Source organism: Oncorhynchus nerka, linkage group LG10 (assembly GCF_034236695.1).
Source record: "Oncorhynchus nerka isolate Pitt River linkage group LG10, Oner_Uvic_2.0, whole genome shotgun sequence".
NCBI classification, from domain to species: Eukaryota; Metazoa; Chordata; class Actinopteri; order Salmoniformes; family Salmonidae; genus Oncorhynchus; species Oncorhynchus nerka.
Genome location: NC_088405.1, coordinates 78,470,312 through 78,487,913, shown reverse-complemented (window position 1 = coordinate 78,487,913; position 17,602 = coordinate 78,470,312). Strand labels below are relative to the sequence as shown.

General features: G+C 43.0%; 2 protein-coding genes across 7 annotated transcripts in view; both read left to right on the top strand.

Annotated features, from left to right (window-relative positions):
- Positions 1–434: 434 nt before the first annotated feature.
- On the top strand, positions 435–3,171 carry nccrp1 (P1, F-box associated domain containing). Its single transcript, XM_029671397.2, has 6 exons — positions 435–628; positions 1,311–1,391; positions 1,507–1,603; positions 2,232–2,327; positions 2,604–2,742; positions 2,861–3,171. Exons 1-6 carry the CDS (start codon positions 487–489, stop codon positions 3,005–3,007), a joined length of 702 nt encoding a protein of 233 aa, XP_029527257.1. The 5' UTR covers positions 435–486; the 3' UTR covers positions 3,008–3,171.
- Positions 3,172–3,258: 87 nt separating this feature from the next.
- Positions 3,259–17,602, top strand: part of slc8a2a (solute carrier family 8 member 2a) — a 63,713-nt gene continuing 49,369 nt past the window's right edge. For all 6 annotated transcript variants that reach the window (XM_029671393.2, XM_029671392.2, XM_029671396.2 and 3 more), the window contains exon 1: positions 3,259–4,039. The gene's annotated coding sequence lies outside the window, so the exon portion shown is untranslated. The remainder of the gene's footprint in view (positions 4,040–17,602) is intronic.

The following is a 17,602-nucleotide window of genomic DNA, read 5'->3' as shown; positions in this document are numbered from 1 at the left end:
AAATACATGTTTAATGTACTTTACCGTAAATCTGAACGCACTATCAGGGCTTTAAACAGTTGTAGCCTGATTGCACTTTACTGTGGATATGTCTCACATTCCTATCGCCAAAAGGACCCATTTTTTATTTAACCAGGCAAGTCAGTTAAGAACACATTCTTTATTTACAATGACGGCCTACACCGGCCAAACCCGGGCCAATTGTGCGCCGCCCTATGGAACTCCCAATCACGGCCGGTAGTGATACAGCTTGGATTCGAACCAGGGTGTCTGTAGTGACGCCTCCAGCGCTGAGATGCAGTGCCTTAGGCCGCTGCGCCACTCTGGCTTGTAGAGGTCGCGAGAGCAAACTTTCCTTATTTCTGCGCGACGAATCTTCGGGTTTCCAGGTAGGTTAAGGGTGGGGCATAAACTACTATTATCAAATGCAGCTTTCGACTTTACACTTCCTGTTTCACTGTACGCTGGACACGAACACATCACACAATGGCGACCAATGAATGGAAAAAAAGATGCGAAACAGAGTGGAATATCAAAGGCATTTCGATGCCCGATGGAGTGGATTGGAAGTTCGTCTACGAAGCGAAGCCGTTCGGTCGAAATTTGTTGAGGAATCCTGCGCCTCACGGTACCTCACCATGTCACAATATGTCGAATTGTATTGAAAGTGGTGTATGTTTACTGCAGCTGTCGTTAGGTTTCACTGGAATAAAAAGGATAGTAAGTAGTAAAGCTTGATCTGGCATAGTACCTTAGTCTATGTTAGATATGTAGGAGGCAAGGGTTATTTTAAGGGGCAAGGGTTTTGAACAACTAAATGGTACAAATGCAGGAACACTACGACGTAGAGAAAATAGTGTATTGTTTGAACATCAATCGTTGGTTTGCCTTTATTTAAGACCTGTTTGGACTACTAGAGGGTAGGTCAGTGGTATTCAAACTTATTCAGCCCGGACCCCATTTTTATTCTGCAATAATTGCTCGCGAACGCTCCAAATCTAATGACACTTCAAATCGGTGAATTGTCGATTTTTACATCAACAAATAACCTTAAATTCATTGCATTTTCATCTCTTAACAAAATGAAAAGAAACCAATAAATACATTTACTAGGGAAATGTAGTTTTTAAAAGTATTTCTCAAATGTTTGTATATTGGCCCATACAATAATATGTACTCTTAATCTTTTGTTACATTTTTAGAAATATCTGTGTAAATGTTGTTGACTCATGACCCCGACTTTGAATACCACTGCTGTAGGTTAAAGTCCTTTTGTTATATTGACTCTGTCTTCCTCTTTCCCCACCCAGGTGTGAGTCAGGACTCCCCTCCTCCGGAGCGTGAACTGACAGAGTTTCCTCCAGAAGGACCTCCTCGCTCTGAACCAGAGGGTACATAGTTACAGTATACAAGAAGAAAATGTTGACTATTTCCATTTATAAGACCATAATTGATTTTTAACATTAAGTGAAATTCCTTTCATGATTCATATCTTTCAATCTATAGGTGACTATAGTGGCTGGACCACCAGCAGAGAGGACCTTGGTTATGATGCCAGCGGTGTACCACCAGGGGTCACCATCTGTTACCTGCCTAACTACAGGTGACATGAGCAACAACCAACTGTCACCTTTGTGCAAATGAGCTACCCCTCTTTACCTTGTCACAGGCCTCACTATCAGTCAAGCTAGTCGTATAACCACTCCCTCTAAAGGCACATTTCCTGGACTCAGATTAATGGAATATGTCTAAAATGTTCTACTTCATATTCATCATCTCCAGCACCACCATAACATCAACATGTGAAATGGTGTGTTAGTATGTTTTGTAGTGAAAAATATAGAGGAAGATATGTGTTTCAATGACATCATCAAGCAATTAGTAGGCAATGCCTACTCATAATTAGTTAGAATAACACTATGTACACTGATTATGTAATTTGAAACACTTATCTTCCTCTGTTTTTTACTACAAAACAGAAATGTGCAATTTCATACAAGTTGGGGCAGTGCTGGAGATGTTCAAAATTGTGACATTTCTCTATAAGCCTTCCCTGAATTTAAAACATTCTCATTGGAGATTCTTCATTGAAAGTACTTTTTGTCCAAGAGTAGTCTTAAGTAGTCTGGGTGTGGCCGGTAAACCAGACCAAATGCTTCAAGTTTTATCAGAGACGGTGGTAGCTAGATACAGAGTTATCTCTGACTGGTGCTGTGTTTCTGTGTTCTCAGCTGGTTTACCTTGGAGCAAAGAGTGGACCTAAAGGCTGAGGGAGTATGGGACGAGCTGTTGGATGGTTTCCAACCTGACATCGTCATCAAAGACTGGTGGGTTTCAACCTGACAGCCTAAGCATGCATTCATGACTCATGCTACATTATGATGTGTCTATGTCAACATCACAACCTGGGACTCAATCGCTTGAATTCAGATAGCAATAGGCAATTGCAATACCAGCGGTTTCCAATAATTTTGCAATCAGTGTAGAGTTTCACTACCTCTATCCAGAACCACAACATTATGCAACACACACTAGTTTAGATTGACCCTCCTTGTATTCATATTTTGGTTTTTAAAACATAGGAACTGTTTTGACCCCTGTAGGTATGAGGAGAGCCAACTGCACGAGTCCATCTACCAGCTGCGGGTGAGGTTGCTGGGAACAGATGGACAGACGGTCATCTCCGAATACATCATGAGCCCTACTGAGGAGCTTAGTGAATACTCCCACAACTGGAAAGAGGTGGGGCATAGATATCTTTTGTTATGAGTTTGTATTATACATATTAGCTTGAAAGACTGATTGTGTTTGATCATTTTATATACTTATTTGTGCAGTAAGTCATTTTCTGTCTATGTAGGTGTCCCATGTGTTCTCAGACTACGGGCCTGGGGTGAGGTATGTCCATTTCCTCCATAGACTGAAGAACAAGTTCATGGTGGAGTTCTTCCCCACCCTGGTCACAGGAAGTACTGTCCTTATCAAGCCAAGCAAATCCAGCCAATAGAAAACCTTCTAAAGGACCACAATGGACAATTTGGAAGTGATATCCACAATGGACCATGTGTCCAATGTCCATATTGTCAGTCATTGGTAGTGGAAATGTAGATCATATTCTACATTACAAAGCACTTTTGAAAATAAAATAAAGAATCCATCTTTAATGAAAAACGTTGATATTCTTGTTGAGAACCAAGCATTTGGATTACACATCATTTGACATCTTTCAGTCTGCTATTTACAAATAGACCTACAACAGCAGTGAGGACCAATCTTCATACTGCTGTATTATATAGCCCTAATAGGCTCAAATGCAACTAGAAATGTGTAGACTATTATTCCAGTAGGATATAAACATGTAGACCTAACTTTAAATAGGGCTGAACAAAGGTATATACTTAAATGCAAGTCTTTTCTTCTGAAATTAAAGTTAAGTTCTCTAGTACTTAATTTGTTATAAGTAGCCTAGCCTACTAAATGTTAAACTTAATACTTTGATTCAGAGGGGTTGGGTTAAATGCGGAAGACACGTTTCAGTTGAATGCATTTTTGTACAACTGACCAGGTATCCCCTTTCCCTTTAATTTGCTTCTTTAAACAGGCCTGCTTTTGTACTAACTTTTTTTTTTTTTTTTTTTCATAGGCCTTCTATATATGACGCATTCACGTGCTAGTCGGCGCTAAACTCGGTTATGTTCGACTTGCTAACTGGTTGAACGCGGTACGCTTACCATCAGAACCAGTAAGGAATTCGGAAACATGCAAGTTCCAACTAGCACGTGAACGCGGTAATATTCTCTGCTATAAAGAGACGGGTTCGTTGCAGGACCAATGATCGTGTTTGTTTCGCGGTTGCGCAGTGTACGCGGTGTGTGATCACCCGCATGGATTCCAGCATCAGTAGGGGATTGTGAGTAAACGGGAAAGTGCGTCTGTGAGTCCACCTGTTTGGGAAGAAGAGGACCGTTTTACTGGGGACTTGTTCTGATTGTTTCGAAGCAATGTCAGCATTACGGCGAAACGTGCCGTAGGCGACGAGGTAAGAATTAATGGTTCAAATAAATGACAGGTGGACGCAAATACTTTTTCATAGTTGACCGTTATACTTTTCTGTTATTCACAATATATTTGTTTTAGCATTGTGCGTGTGTGCACAGATTGTTTCATTTAAATAATTTAATGTAAATCAGCTATTTTTGATCAACTGTTCAGTAGATCAACTAGTGCGCATCTCTCAGTTGATTCTCGTCGCTGCGTAGCTTACGTTCATTCTAGGCAATTGTAATTGTCATGACTGGAAATGTTACAATGCTTGAGCATGTTTAATGTAATGCAGGTGGTCATGTTATCCATGCTGTTTGAATTTATATAGAATATAACGTTTCAATATCAGACACCTTTTGTCATGTCAACCTACAGAACATAGTAGCTTACTAAATTGTTGGCTACATTTCCCATTTACATCTTACACTTTCAGTTTTATTCAATGGAATACAAAATATCTTATTCACATAGGCCACGTTATTTGCCTACTATAAGTGAGTAATGTCCGTGATGTGAGCTCAATTTCCAACTTTATCGCCTAAATTGTATTCTGTTGCGTCCTATTTATAGACAGTCTGTGGTTAAAATCTGTTGTAAGACAACAAAAAACTCCCAGCTCAGAGTAGGTTTTAGGATGGTGCATGCATGTTAGTTTCACAATCGCGTATAGCAGAACAGCAATGATTAAATGTTTAAATACGTTAACTTCTAATAATGATTTTCTTCGCTTTGTACCTGACTTGCATATCTTAGACCACCCTTTGCTAAACTGATACAAATGTGGATCAGTGAATACAAAATTCACTGCTAAGTGTTTTGTTAACCGAATATTATCACATTGTTTTCATCAGAAGATAAATGTGTGCAATTGTGTTCACGGTCTTCGGCAAACAGTAAATACTACTGCACAATTCTACAATCACTCCGTCAGTGTCATAACATGTACAATATAGGGAAATATCTAGGCAATGGCGACTCTAATTAAATGTGTTTGCTTTAAAAAACAAAACAATATTGCAGACGTGCAGAGGGAGAAAATGTAGTTGGGTTACTTATGTCATCTCCAACATTGTGAACTTTAATTTTAGAGCTTTGCATTGGTGTGGGTTGTGGCCTATACAATCATATCAATTGTGTTCCTTTATTTTTTTCACCTTTCCTTCTACTATGGATTGTGTTTCTGTATGCCAATGTAAAGTCTACAAAACTATGAGAAAAAACCCTATATTGATTACATGGATTTGGATTGTGATTATACCAGTGAATGAATATTGCACACAATGTGCTTTTGCCCATAATTCTGAACCTTTGGATAGTTGCACTTTCAATTTTGATCACCATGATTTTGTGACAGCAAAGAACATGCAGTGATCTACTTGGATTTTTTCTGTTTTGTTTGCTTGGACCCGAGAGAAGTATGGTTGCATTACTCTTTTTGCAGGCAGTCATGTTCTTTTGATGAATGTATTTGCGATTTTGAGTGTATAATAGTTTTGATTAATTAATTTGTTTTGAGAAGGCAACTACATTAAAAAGAAAAAAATAAGCATTTACTGTTTTGCAAAAGGCCACGGAGTTCTGTGGCTTGTGGACTCGGTTCCGAAAAAAATATTTGTACACGTTTGATTAAAACTGTAAGACACTGCCTCGCCAGGAGTAAAATCGACTCATAAAAGTTTCTCAGCTGGTAATCACGACAGTTTGATGTACCGCAAAGGAAATACAGTGATGACGCTTATTGACGTTGTTTGCAAATTGTGGGGAATAACCAATCACGATGAGGCATCGTCAGCTGTAAACTAATAGCGCGCTTCAAACAACTACAGTGAGTGTGACTGTACATCAAATGTTGCAATGGTAAAGCGTCTGATATCATTTTCGGCTGACATACTGTATGTTGGCATGCATAACCCCCTTTTTATATACACATTCTGATGTTTTAAATAATGTGATATTGCACTGAATCATACAAAGCTTGTTAAAAGTGGAATTCTGTTAATATTACCGTTATATCAACCAACCCGTTCAGCAACCCCAAATCACTTTTGTCACAGTAGGTATCAAGTCACTTGTGTTAATGTTACATAAAACGTTTGAAAACATTAGACACGACCACTTATGGGTATGTTCAATGATTTATATATACACTAGAATACATATAGGGGGTGCTGTGTTGAAGCCACCGTGTCGCCATCTTGGCAATCTCCCACCATTGTAAAAAAAATAATATTTTGAACGCTATAGAAATGCAGTTATCAGTGGCGTGTATTCATGGATGCCAAGGCTTCCCCCCCAAAATTGACCAAGAAAAAAATGCAACAATAATACATATTTGTTTCTGTGTTTCATAATGTCCCTTCATGTCACGAGGCTGAATGCATCTCACAGGAGAAAGCACTATGACATTGTTGCCGCCCATAGCATTGAAGGCAAGGGAAGCCAGCGAGCATCTGGCCTCCCTTGACGACAAAAAGTATACAAAATTTGTCAATCAGCGTTGAGCGAAACTGAGCGAGCTCAACTGTGAATGGTCCAGGCGCACCAAAGAAAAAGTGAAAGTGATTGTGGAGGCCATGTCATCTGATCCATCACTCTACTTCTTGGTCAAATAGCCCTTACACAGCCTGGCGGTGTGTTGGGTCATTGTCCTGTTGAAAAACAAATGATAGTCCCACCAGATGGGATGACGTATTGCTGCAGAATGCTGTGGTAACCATACTGGTTAAGTGTCCCTTGAATTCCAAATAAATCACTAACAGTGTCACCAGCAAAGCACCATCACACCTCCATGCTTCACGGTGAGAACCACACATGCAGAGATCATCCATTCACCTACTCTCCGTCTCACAAAGACACAGCAGATGGATCCAAAAATCTCAAATTTAGACTCATTAGACCGGTCTAATGTCCATTGCTCGTGTTTCTTGGCCCAAGTAAATCTCTTCTCATTGGTTTCCTTTAGCAGTTGTTTTTTTTCAGCAATTCAACCATGAAGGCCTGATTCAGAGTCTCCTCTGAACAGTTGATGTTGAGATGTGTCTGTTACTTGAACTCTGTGAAGGATTTATTTGGGCTGCAATCTGAGGTGCAGTTAACTCTAATGAACTTGTCCTCTGCAGCAGAGGTAACTGCGTCTTCCTTTCCTAAGGGGGTCCTCATGAGAGCCTGTTTCATCATAGAGCTGGATGGTTTTTGCGACTGCACTTGAAGAAACTGCCAAAGTTATAGACATTTTCTGAATTGACTGACCTTCATGTGTCAAAGTAATGATGGACTGTCGTTTCTCTTTGCTTATTTGAGCTGTTCTTGCCATAATATGGACTTGGTCTTTTACCAAATAGGGCTAACTTCTGTATACCACCCCTACCTTGTCACAACACAACTGATTGGCTCAAACACATTTAGAAGGAAATAAATTCCACAAATGAACTTGTAACAAGGCACACCTGTTAATTGAAATGCATTCCAGGTGACTACCCCATGAAGCTGGTTGAGAGAATGCTAAGAGAGTGTGCAAAGCTGTCATCAAGGCAAAGGGTGGCTACTTTGAATAATCTCAAATATTTAACACTTTTTTGGTTACTACATGATTCCAAATGTGTTATTTCATATTTTTAATGCCTTCAATAGTGAAAATAAAGAAAAACCCTTGAATGAGTAGGTGTGTCCAAACTTCGACTGGTACTGTATATACACTGAACAAAAATATAAATTTTGGTCCCATGTTTCATGAGCTGAAATAAAAGATCCCAAAAATGTTTCATACTCACAAAAAAACGTATTTCTCTCAAATTGTGCGCAAATTTGTTTACATCCCTGTTAGTGAGGATGTTATCCTTTGTCAAGGAGTATTTCTGTCTGTAATATAATCATTTTGTGGGGGGACAAAAATTCTGATTGGCTGGGCCTGGCTCTACAGTGGGGGGACCTGACTCCCAAGTGGGTGGGCCCATTCCCTCCCAGTCCCACCCATGGCTGTGCCCCTGCCCAGTTATGTGAAATCCCTAGATTCGGGCCTAATTTATTTATTTAAAATGACTGATTTCCTTATGAACTGTAATTCAGCAAAATCTTTGAAATTGTTGCATTTTGCATTTATATCTTTCTTTCAGTATATATAAAAAAAACATTTTCTCTGGTCCCCAAAAAAACATCCCAATACCCCAGGGCAGTGATTGGGGACATTGCCCTGTGCAGGGTGCAGTCTTTTGAATGGGACATTAAATGGTTGTCCTGACACAGAGTTGGGGTGTTAAACCCAGTGTCCTGGCTAAATTCCCAATCTGGCCAGCTTCCAACTGGATTCCCCCGGTCAGTCTGTCATGGAAAGTGCAGGTGTTCTTAATGTTTTGTATATGTGACCCTCTTTATTCAGGCAACTTTTTTATGACTAACTAGGCTAGTACTGATAGAGAGAGAACCCGGGTCTTATATCAGGTGGGGCCTATACTGTATATAGGTGAGGCAATAGTCAACAACGGGGGTGTATATGGTAGCATGTAGGCCTACAGCACACTGTATGTGTATTACCATGAGGCAGTATGCCCATGGATGATACAGGGGTCAAATATACCATAAGAATATATGTGTACCGTGTATAGAACAATGCGGTGCCTCCACCTAATAACCACAAACACTTCATAGGTTATTACTAGCTTATTAAGAACCTATAATACATACTGTAATGACCTCCCAGGGTCATTACAATACTATGATACACCCACACAATGGAATACAATTACCTTTTTCCTCCACGTTAGTGGAATTCATTAAAACAAAAGATAATGGTGAAAAATAGATTAAAATGAAAAGGTACATTTAAGGACATAGCAATTATCACAAAGGACACAAGAGGACAACATAATAATCCTGGACCTAATTAAACACTGAGATTAATTGTTAACAGGAAAAATATTACAACTTAAAAATGAGCAAATGATTTGCAATACCGTTGATTATTTATTTGTCTTATTCAATTGTACGGTCGTGGCTAAACGTTTTGAGAATGACACATTAATTTCCACAAAGTTTGCTGCTTCAGTGTCTTTAGATTTGGTCAGATTTTACAATGGAATAGTGAAATAAAATTACAAGCATTTCATAAGTGTCAAACGCTTTTATTGACAATTACATGAAGTTGATGCAAAGAGTCAATATTTGAAGTGTTGACCCTTCTTTTTCAAGACCTCTGCAATCCGCCCTGGAATGCTGTCAATTAACTTCTGGGCCACATCCTGACTGATGGAAGCCCATTCTTGCATAATCAATGCTTGGAGTTTGTCAGAATTTGTGGGGTTTTGTTTGTCCACCCGCCTCTTGAGGATTGACCACAAGTTCTCAATGGGGTTAAGGTCTGGGGAGTTTCCTGGCCATGGACCCAAAATATCGATGTTTTTTTCCCCGAGCCACTAAGTTATCACTTTTGCCTTATGGCAAGGTGCTCCATCATGCAGGAAAAGGCATTGTTCGTCACCAAACTGTTCCTGGATGGTTGGGAGAAGTTGCTCTCGGAGGATGTGTTGGTACCATTCTTTATTCATGGCTGTGTTTTCAGGCAAAATTGTGAGTGAGCCCACTCCCTTGGCTGAGAAGCAACCCCACACATGAATGGTCTCAGGATGCTTTACTGTTGGCATGACACACGACTGATGGTAGCGCTCACCTTGTCTTCTCCGGACAAGCTTTTTTCCGGATGCCCCAAACAATTGGAAAGGGGATTCATCAGAGAAAATGACTTGACCCCAGTCCTCAGCAGTCCAATCCCTGTACCTTTTGCAGAATATCAGTCTGTCCCTGATGTTTTTCCTGGAGAGAAGTGGCTTCTTTGCTGCCCTTCTTGACACCAGGCCATCCTCCAAAAGTCTTCGCCTCACTGTGCGTGCAGATGCACTAACACCTGCCTGCTGCCATTCCTGAGCAAGCTCTGTAATGGTGGTGCCCCGATCCCGCAGAATCAATTTTAGGAGACGGTCCTGGCGCTTGTTGGACTTTCTTGGGCGCCCTGAAGCCTTCTTCACAATAATTGATGTGCTCTCCTTGAAGTTCTTGATGATCCGATAAATGGTTGATTTAGGTGCAATCTTACTGGCAGCAATATCCTTGCCTGTGAAGCCCTTTTTGTGCAAAGCAATGATGACGGCACGTGTTTCCTTGCAGGTAACCATGGTTGACAGAGGAAGAACAATGATTCCAAGCACCACCCTCCTTTTGAAGGTTCCAGTCTGTTATTCAAACTCAATCAGCATGACAGAGTGATCTCCAGCCTTGTCCTCGTCAACACTCACAGCTGTTTTAACGAGAGATTCACTGACACAATGTCCTTTTGTGGCAGGGCTGAAATGCAGTGGAAATGTTTTTGGGGGATTCAGTTCATTTGCATCATACAAACTGAGGCAGCAGACTTTGTGAACATTTATATTTGTGTCATTCTCAACTTTTGGCCACGACTGTACAACCATATATAAAATATGGATCAAACCTTGTAGACAGGTGCATAACTGCGGGAAGTAGTTTCGGGGTTGGTGTGCTGCAACTTTCTTTGTTGCCGGGGCGAGGGGGGGTAATGTTTTGTCCACAGGAATTTTGTTTTGCCAGTGCTGCAGTCTGTCCACTAATAGAGGACTATTAAAAACTCCCAGTGAACATTTAAAATAAAAAATTGTTATACATTTTCTTAATATTCCGATCTTTCAGGGGGTGCTTTCCCAACCTAGAACCCTGGAAAGCTGAAGCTAGTTTGAAACTGGTACAATAACGTTATACACTACAAGACCAAAATGATGTGGGCACCTGCTCGTCGAACATCTCATTCCAAAATCAGGGGCAATAATATGGAGTTGGTTCCCCCTTTGCTGCCAATACAGCCTTCACTCTTCTGGGAAGGCTTTCCACTAGATGATGGAACATTGCTCCGGGGACTTGTGTCCATTCAGCCAGAAGAGCATTAGTGAGATCGGGCACTAATATTGGGCGATTAGGCCTTGCTTGCAGTCTGCGTTCCAGTTAATCTCAAAGGTGTTTGATGGGGTTGAGGTCAAGGCTCTGTGCAGGCTAGTCAAGTTCTACCATACCGATCTCGACAAACCATTGCTGTATAGACTTGCTTTGTGCCCAGGTGCATTGTCATGCAGAAACAGGAAAGGGCAGTTGCCACAAAGTTGGAAGAACAGAATCGTCTAGAATGTCATTGTATGCAGTAGCATTATGATTTCCCTTCACTTGAAGTAAGGGGCCTATTACGAACTATGAAAAACAGCCCCAGACCATTATTCCTCCTCCACCAAACCTTACAGTTGGCACTATGCATTGTGGCACGTAAGCATTCTCCTGGTATCCGCCAAACCCAGATTCTTCCGTCAGACTGCCAGATGGTAAAGCGTGATTAATCACTCCAGAGAATGTGTTTCCACTGCTCCTGAGTCCAATGGTAGAGAGCTTTACACTACTCCAGCCAACGCTTGGCATTGCTTATGGTGATCTTAGGCTTATGTGCGGCTTCTTGGAATTTGAAACCCATTTCATGAAGCTCCAGATGAACAGTTAGTGTGCTAACGCTTCCAGAGGCAGTTGGGAACTCAGTAGTGAGTGTTGCAACCAAGAACAGATGATTTTTACACACTTCAGCACTCGGCGTTCCCGTTCTGTGAACTTGTGTGGCCTACCACTTTGCCGCTGAGCTATTGTTGCTCCTACATGTTTCCACTTCACAATAACAACACTTACAATTGACCGGGGCAGCTCTAGCAGGGCAGAACATTGACGAACTGACTTGTTGGAAAGGTGGTATCCTATGACGATACCACTTTGAAAGTTACTGAGCTCTTCAGTATGGGCCATTCTACTGCCAATGTTGATAGCATGGCTGTGTGCTCAATTTTATACACCTGTCAGCAACGGGTGTGGCTGAAATAGCTTAAGCCATTAATTTGAAGGGGTGCCAACATACATTTGTATAGAAAGTGTTTATACCTAAAAGCCAGCCGATACTAAAGTTTTACAAACAATAAAAACCTTAGGGCTCTCCCGAAAATAATATAAAAAAGTTTGGTACTTGTCCTTGGACATGGCGGGGTTAAACACTAACGTTGCCATCTATCCAGTGAAGAGAGGAGAACCGGACAGAGGGAGCGTAGGTAGCCAGCATCCGTCTACGAGAGGGCCAAGGATTCCATGGGATTAGGTGGAAGAAACAACTGGAGAACTCCATCGGTGCCAAGAGGTAACTTGAAGAAGAACTGTAGGCAGCAGGTGATGATGTAGTGGTAGGATGCTCCTGGTAGGCTAGGTAGCTTATCTAGCTGTACCGACTAGCTTGGCTAGCCAGCAGTTTGTTTGTCTGTCCCTCGAGGATGATGACGACTCGGTGAACCACAAAATTAAAAGAGAGTAGCGAGTGAAAAGGACCTGGCTAAACTCATACTGTCCCTGACTATTCAATGAAAAGCTAATCGAACAATACACTTTGGTGTCTCACTCTCAATAGCGAACGCTGTCGTTGTTCTTCAAGATCACCTCAGTCCAATCTGTGCGTACCCGGCCAATATACACTGCTCAAAATAATAAAGTGAACACTAAAATAACACATCCTAGATCTGAATGAATGAAATATTCTTATTAAATACTTTTTTCTTTACATAGTTGAATGTGCTGACAACAAAATCACACAAAAATTATAAATGGAAATCAAATTTATCAACCCATGGAGGTCTGGATTTGGAGTCACACATTAAAGTGGAAAACCACACTACAGGCTGATCCAACTTTGATGTAATGTCCTTAAAACAAGTCAAAATGAGGCTCAGTCGTGTGTGTGGCTTTTTTTTTAACCTTTATGTAACTAGGCAAGTCAGTTAAGAACAAATTCTTATTTTCAATGATGACCTAGGAACAGTGGGTTAACTGCCTGTTCAGGGGCAGAATGACAGATTTGTACCTTGTCAGCTCGGGGGTTTGAACTTGCAACCTTCCAGTTACTAGTCCAACGCTGTAACCGCTAGGCTAGCTACCCTGCCGCCCCTACAACGGCAGAGTAGCCTTGTATATGACCTCCCTACAACGCCTGGGCATGCTCCTGATGAGGTGGCGGATGGTCTCCTGAGGGATCTCCTCCCAGACCTGGACTAAAGCATCCGCCAACTCCTGGACAGTCTTTTGGTGGATGGAGCGAGACATGATGTCCGAGATGTGCTCAATTGGATTCAGGTCTGGGGAACGGGCAGGCCAGTCCATAGCATCAATGCCTTCCTCTTGCAGGAACTGCTGACACACTCCAGCCACATGAGGTCTAGCATTGTCTTGCATTAGGAGGAACCCAGGGCCATCCGCACCAGGATATGGTCTCACAAGGGGTCTGAGGATCTCATCTCGGTACCTAATGGCAGTCAGGCTACCTCTGGCGAGCACATGGAGGGCTGTGCGGCCCCCCAAAGAAATGCAACCCCACACCATGACTGACCCACTGCCAAACCGGTCATGCTGGAGGATGTTGCAGGCAACAGAACGTTCTCCACGGCGTCTCCAGACTCTGTCATGTCTGTCACGTGCTCAGTGTGAACCTGCTTTCATCTGTGAAGAGCATAGGGCACCAGTGGCGAATTTGCCAATCTTGGTGTTCTCTGGCAAATGCCAAACGTCCTGCACGGTGTTGGGCTGTAAGCACAACCCCCACCTGTGGACGTTGGGCCCTCATATCACCCTCATGGAGTCTGTTTCTGACCGTTTGAGCAGATACATGCGCATTTGTGGCCTGCTGAAGGTCATTTTGCAGGGCTCTGGCAGTGCTCCTCCTGCTCCTCCTTGCACAAAGGAGGAGGTAGCGGTCCTGCTGCTGGGTTGTTGCCCTCCTACGACCTCCTCCACGTCTCCTGATGTACTTGGCCTGTCTCCTGGTAGCGCCTCAATGTTCTGGACACTACGCTGACAGACACAGCAAACCTTCTTGCCACAGCTCGCATTGATGTGTCATCCTGGATGAGCTGCACTACCTGAGCCACTTGTATGGGTTGTAGACTCCGTATCATGCTACCACTAGAGTGAAAGCACCGCCAGCATTCAAAAGTGACCAAAACATTAGCCAGTAAGCATAGGAACTGAGAAGTGGTCTGTGGTCACCACCTGCAGAACCACTCCTTTATCGGGGGTGTCTTGCTAATTGCCTATAATTTCCACCTGTTGTCTATTCCATTTGCACAACAGCATGTGAAATTTATTGTCAATCAGTGTTGCTTCCTTAGTGGACAGTTTGATTTCACAGAAGTGTGATTGACTTGGAGTTACATTGTGTTGTTTAAGTGTTCCCTTTATTTTTTTGAGCAGTGTACTTGGTGCCACTCCGTACGTGGACGCGGTCATTTCCAGAAAGCGGACATGAGTATTGCCACACATAATAAATTAAATCCAGTCTTTACAGGGGGTTACAAATAAAAAAGCTTATAGATCTAACTTCATTAGATTTTATATATAACTTTTTCTAAATTACAAAATATTAGATACATTAACTCAAAATTGTTTTGTTGACTTAAAAATGTTGAGATGAGACAGATTACATTTTTAGTTGAGAAAGAGTAGTGGCAGCCAGGTAAAGTGTGACAGAATGTGGTTTCTGTGAGAATTACAGGCAGGAGGCGTTTTACCCCAAGACACCCAAGGCCAGCAGTTCCCAAGCTAGAGTTCACCGCAGGAGGAATTTCCAAAATCCTGAAGAATTTTTTTAAATATATATTTGTAACTCACGTCATTACTTTGTAACTCGCATCAGTACTGTTAGAATGTTTTTCATTTGACTGCCATAGCTCCAAATAAAAAAGTTAACATTGGCTGTTAATTACGTATTTTTCTTCACATGGTTGTGGTCATGGGCAAAAAAAATGGGAACAGTCCCCTAGGTCTTAGATGCTGTCAATTGCATGCCCAATTTAGGGATCTTTTTTAACAATGTGATATTGCACTCCAAAGGGATAACTTGAAATAACATGATGTAGGTTAAACAAATAATCAAAATAAAATTGTGATTATTTATTAGGCTAGTGGTTATAAGTATTTAGGCATATCATGTGAATTAGGCCTCATATAAAATCATTGTCAAAAGCACAAAAGATACCGTTGCATGTATGGGTCTAGGTTAGGGTTGCAAAGCTACCGGTAATTTACCAAAGTTACTGGAATCTTCAGTATTTTTTTGTAAATAACAGAAAATCTTTGGCAATCTATCATAAGTTTGGTAATTTATATGATGTATTCCTATATAGTATTCATTTATTATATCTGTGCCCATATCTTCAATGAGTTTCTAGTAGATAGACTATATGGTTCAAGAGAAAATGGCCTAATTAATCAAATTAAAAAAGCATCTAGTCAACAATGGCATTATTTTCACTCTGAAACTTTTTTTCAGGACTGCCACCAGTTTGACGCAAAAATATTGACAGCAAATGCATATTGACATAGTTTAAATAAATTTGTTTGTAATAAAAAAATACCAAGAATATTTCATGCTGAAACCCACATATTAAACACAAATGGTATTCACTAAGTTGATGGTATATATTTAGGATGACGTTTACCTGCTTTGTCATTCTATGTTTTTTGTAATCATCGTATTCAGTTATTTCATATATTTTGAATGGGAAGAGACTGTCACTGGCAAACAGGGTTACAGACCCAACAACATTATATAGCATCCCCTGCTTGTGGAGAAAAGCACATGAGCTAATTATAATACTTGACGGTTGAAAACAATATCCTCAGCTAAACCCCATGCAATATACCACTAAAGCTCAATGAAACGCGACCCTCCCCCTTCGCAGGTATGAGCACAGATTGGGGTCTACCTTTGCCCGAGCACCTGCCCCTTTGCCCTCCCACTCGCCAAGTGCCCTTTTGGGTGGTGGTATAATTTGTTATTTTTTTGTATACAGTTGTCGTTATTGTTCTGAAGCCACTGCCCCAGACTCGTTGTGACATCGTGAAGTTTGTGTGTTTCTGTAACGGCAGATTTCCTCTTCGTCTGAAGAGGAGTAAGGATCGGACCAAGATGCCTCGTGGTAAGTGTTCATGACGATTTATTAAAAACGAACTGAACACTAAAATACAAAACAATAAACGATGTGATGAAAACCAAAACCAAAACAGAACCGTGTGGCGACAAACACTCACACGGAAACAAACACCCACAAACCAACAGTGAAACCCAGGCTACCTAAGTATGATTCTCAGTCAGAGACAACTAACGACACCTGCCTCTGATTGAGAACCATACTAGGCTGAACACAAAAACCAACATAGAAAAACAAACTGACTGCCCACCCCAACTCACGCCCTGACCATACTAAATAAAGACAAAACAAAGGAAATAAAGGTCAGAACGTGACAGTACCCCCCTCCCCCAAAGGTGCGGACTCCGGCCGCAAAACCTGAACCTATAGGCGAGGGCCTGGGTGGGCGTCTGTCCGCGGTGGCGGCTCTGGCGCGGGACGTGGACTCCAATTCACCATAGTTTTAGTGCGCCTCTTAGCCCGTCTCCGTGGCCTCTTTAGAGCAGCGACCCTCGCCGCCGACCTTGGACTGGGGACCGACGCCACGTGTCTCGAATGGACAGGAGACTCCTGCAGCGCCGGGCAGGCGGGAGACTCCGGCAACGCCGGAGTGAAGGGAGATTCCGGCATCGCCGACGTGACAGGCGGCTCTCTCAGCTCCTGGCTGGCCGACGGTTCTGGCAGGTCCTGGCTGGCTGACGGCTCTGGCAGGTCCTGGCTGGCTGACGGCTCTGGCAGGTCCTGGCTGGCTGACGGCTCTGGCAGGTACTGGCTGGCTGACGGCTCTGGCAGGTCCTGGCTGGCTGACGGCTCTGGCAGGTCCTGGCTGGCTGACGGCTCTGGCAGGTCCTGGCTGACTGGCGGCTCTGGCAGGTCCTGGCTGACTGACGGCTCTGGCTGGTCCTGGCTGACTGGCGGCTCTGGCAGGTCCTGGCTGACTGACGGCTCTGGCTGGTCCTGGCTGACTGGCGGCTCTGGCGGGTCCTGGCTGACTGACGGCTCTGGCGGCTCCTGACTGACGGCTCTGGTGGCTCCTGGCTGATGGCTCCTGGCTGACTGACGGCTCAGGACAGACGGGAGACTCTAGCGGCTCAGGACAGACTGGCGGCTCTGACAGCTCAGGACAGACTGGCGGCTCTGACAGCTCAGGACAGACTGGCGGCTCTGACAGCTCAGGACAGACGGGAGACTCTAGCAGCTCAGGACAGACGGGAGACTCTAGCAGCTCAGGGCAGGAGGAAGGCTCTGGCAGCTCTGGACAGGCGGGAGCACCTGTAGGCAGAAGACGGAGAGACAGCCTGGTGCGGGGGGCTGCCACCAGAGAGCTGGTGCAGGGGGGTGGCACTGGATAGACCGGACCGTGCAGGCGCACTTGAGCTCTTGAGCACTGAGCCTGCCCAACCTTACCTGGTTGAATGCTCCCGGTAGCCAGGCCAGTGCAGCGAAGTGGAATAGCCCGCACTGGGCTGTGCTGGCGAACTGGGGACACCATGCATAAGGCTGGTGCTATGTACGCCGGCCCGAGC

Bases quoted from the DNA above. Each gene is read 5' to 3' on its own strand.
- nccrp1 (XM_029671397.2), top strand. From the start codon at position 487: ATGGCGACCAATGAATGGAAAAAAAGATGCGAAACAGAGTGGAATATC. The intron at 629-1,310 runs GTACCTCACCAT...TTCCCCACCCAG, and splicing joins GAGGAATCCTGCGCCTCACG to GTGTGAGTCAGGACTCCCCT. The intron at 2,743-2,860 runs GTGGGGCATAGA...CTGTCTATGTAG, and splicing joins ACTCCCACAACTGGAAAGAG to GTGTCCCATGTGTTCTCAGA.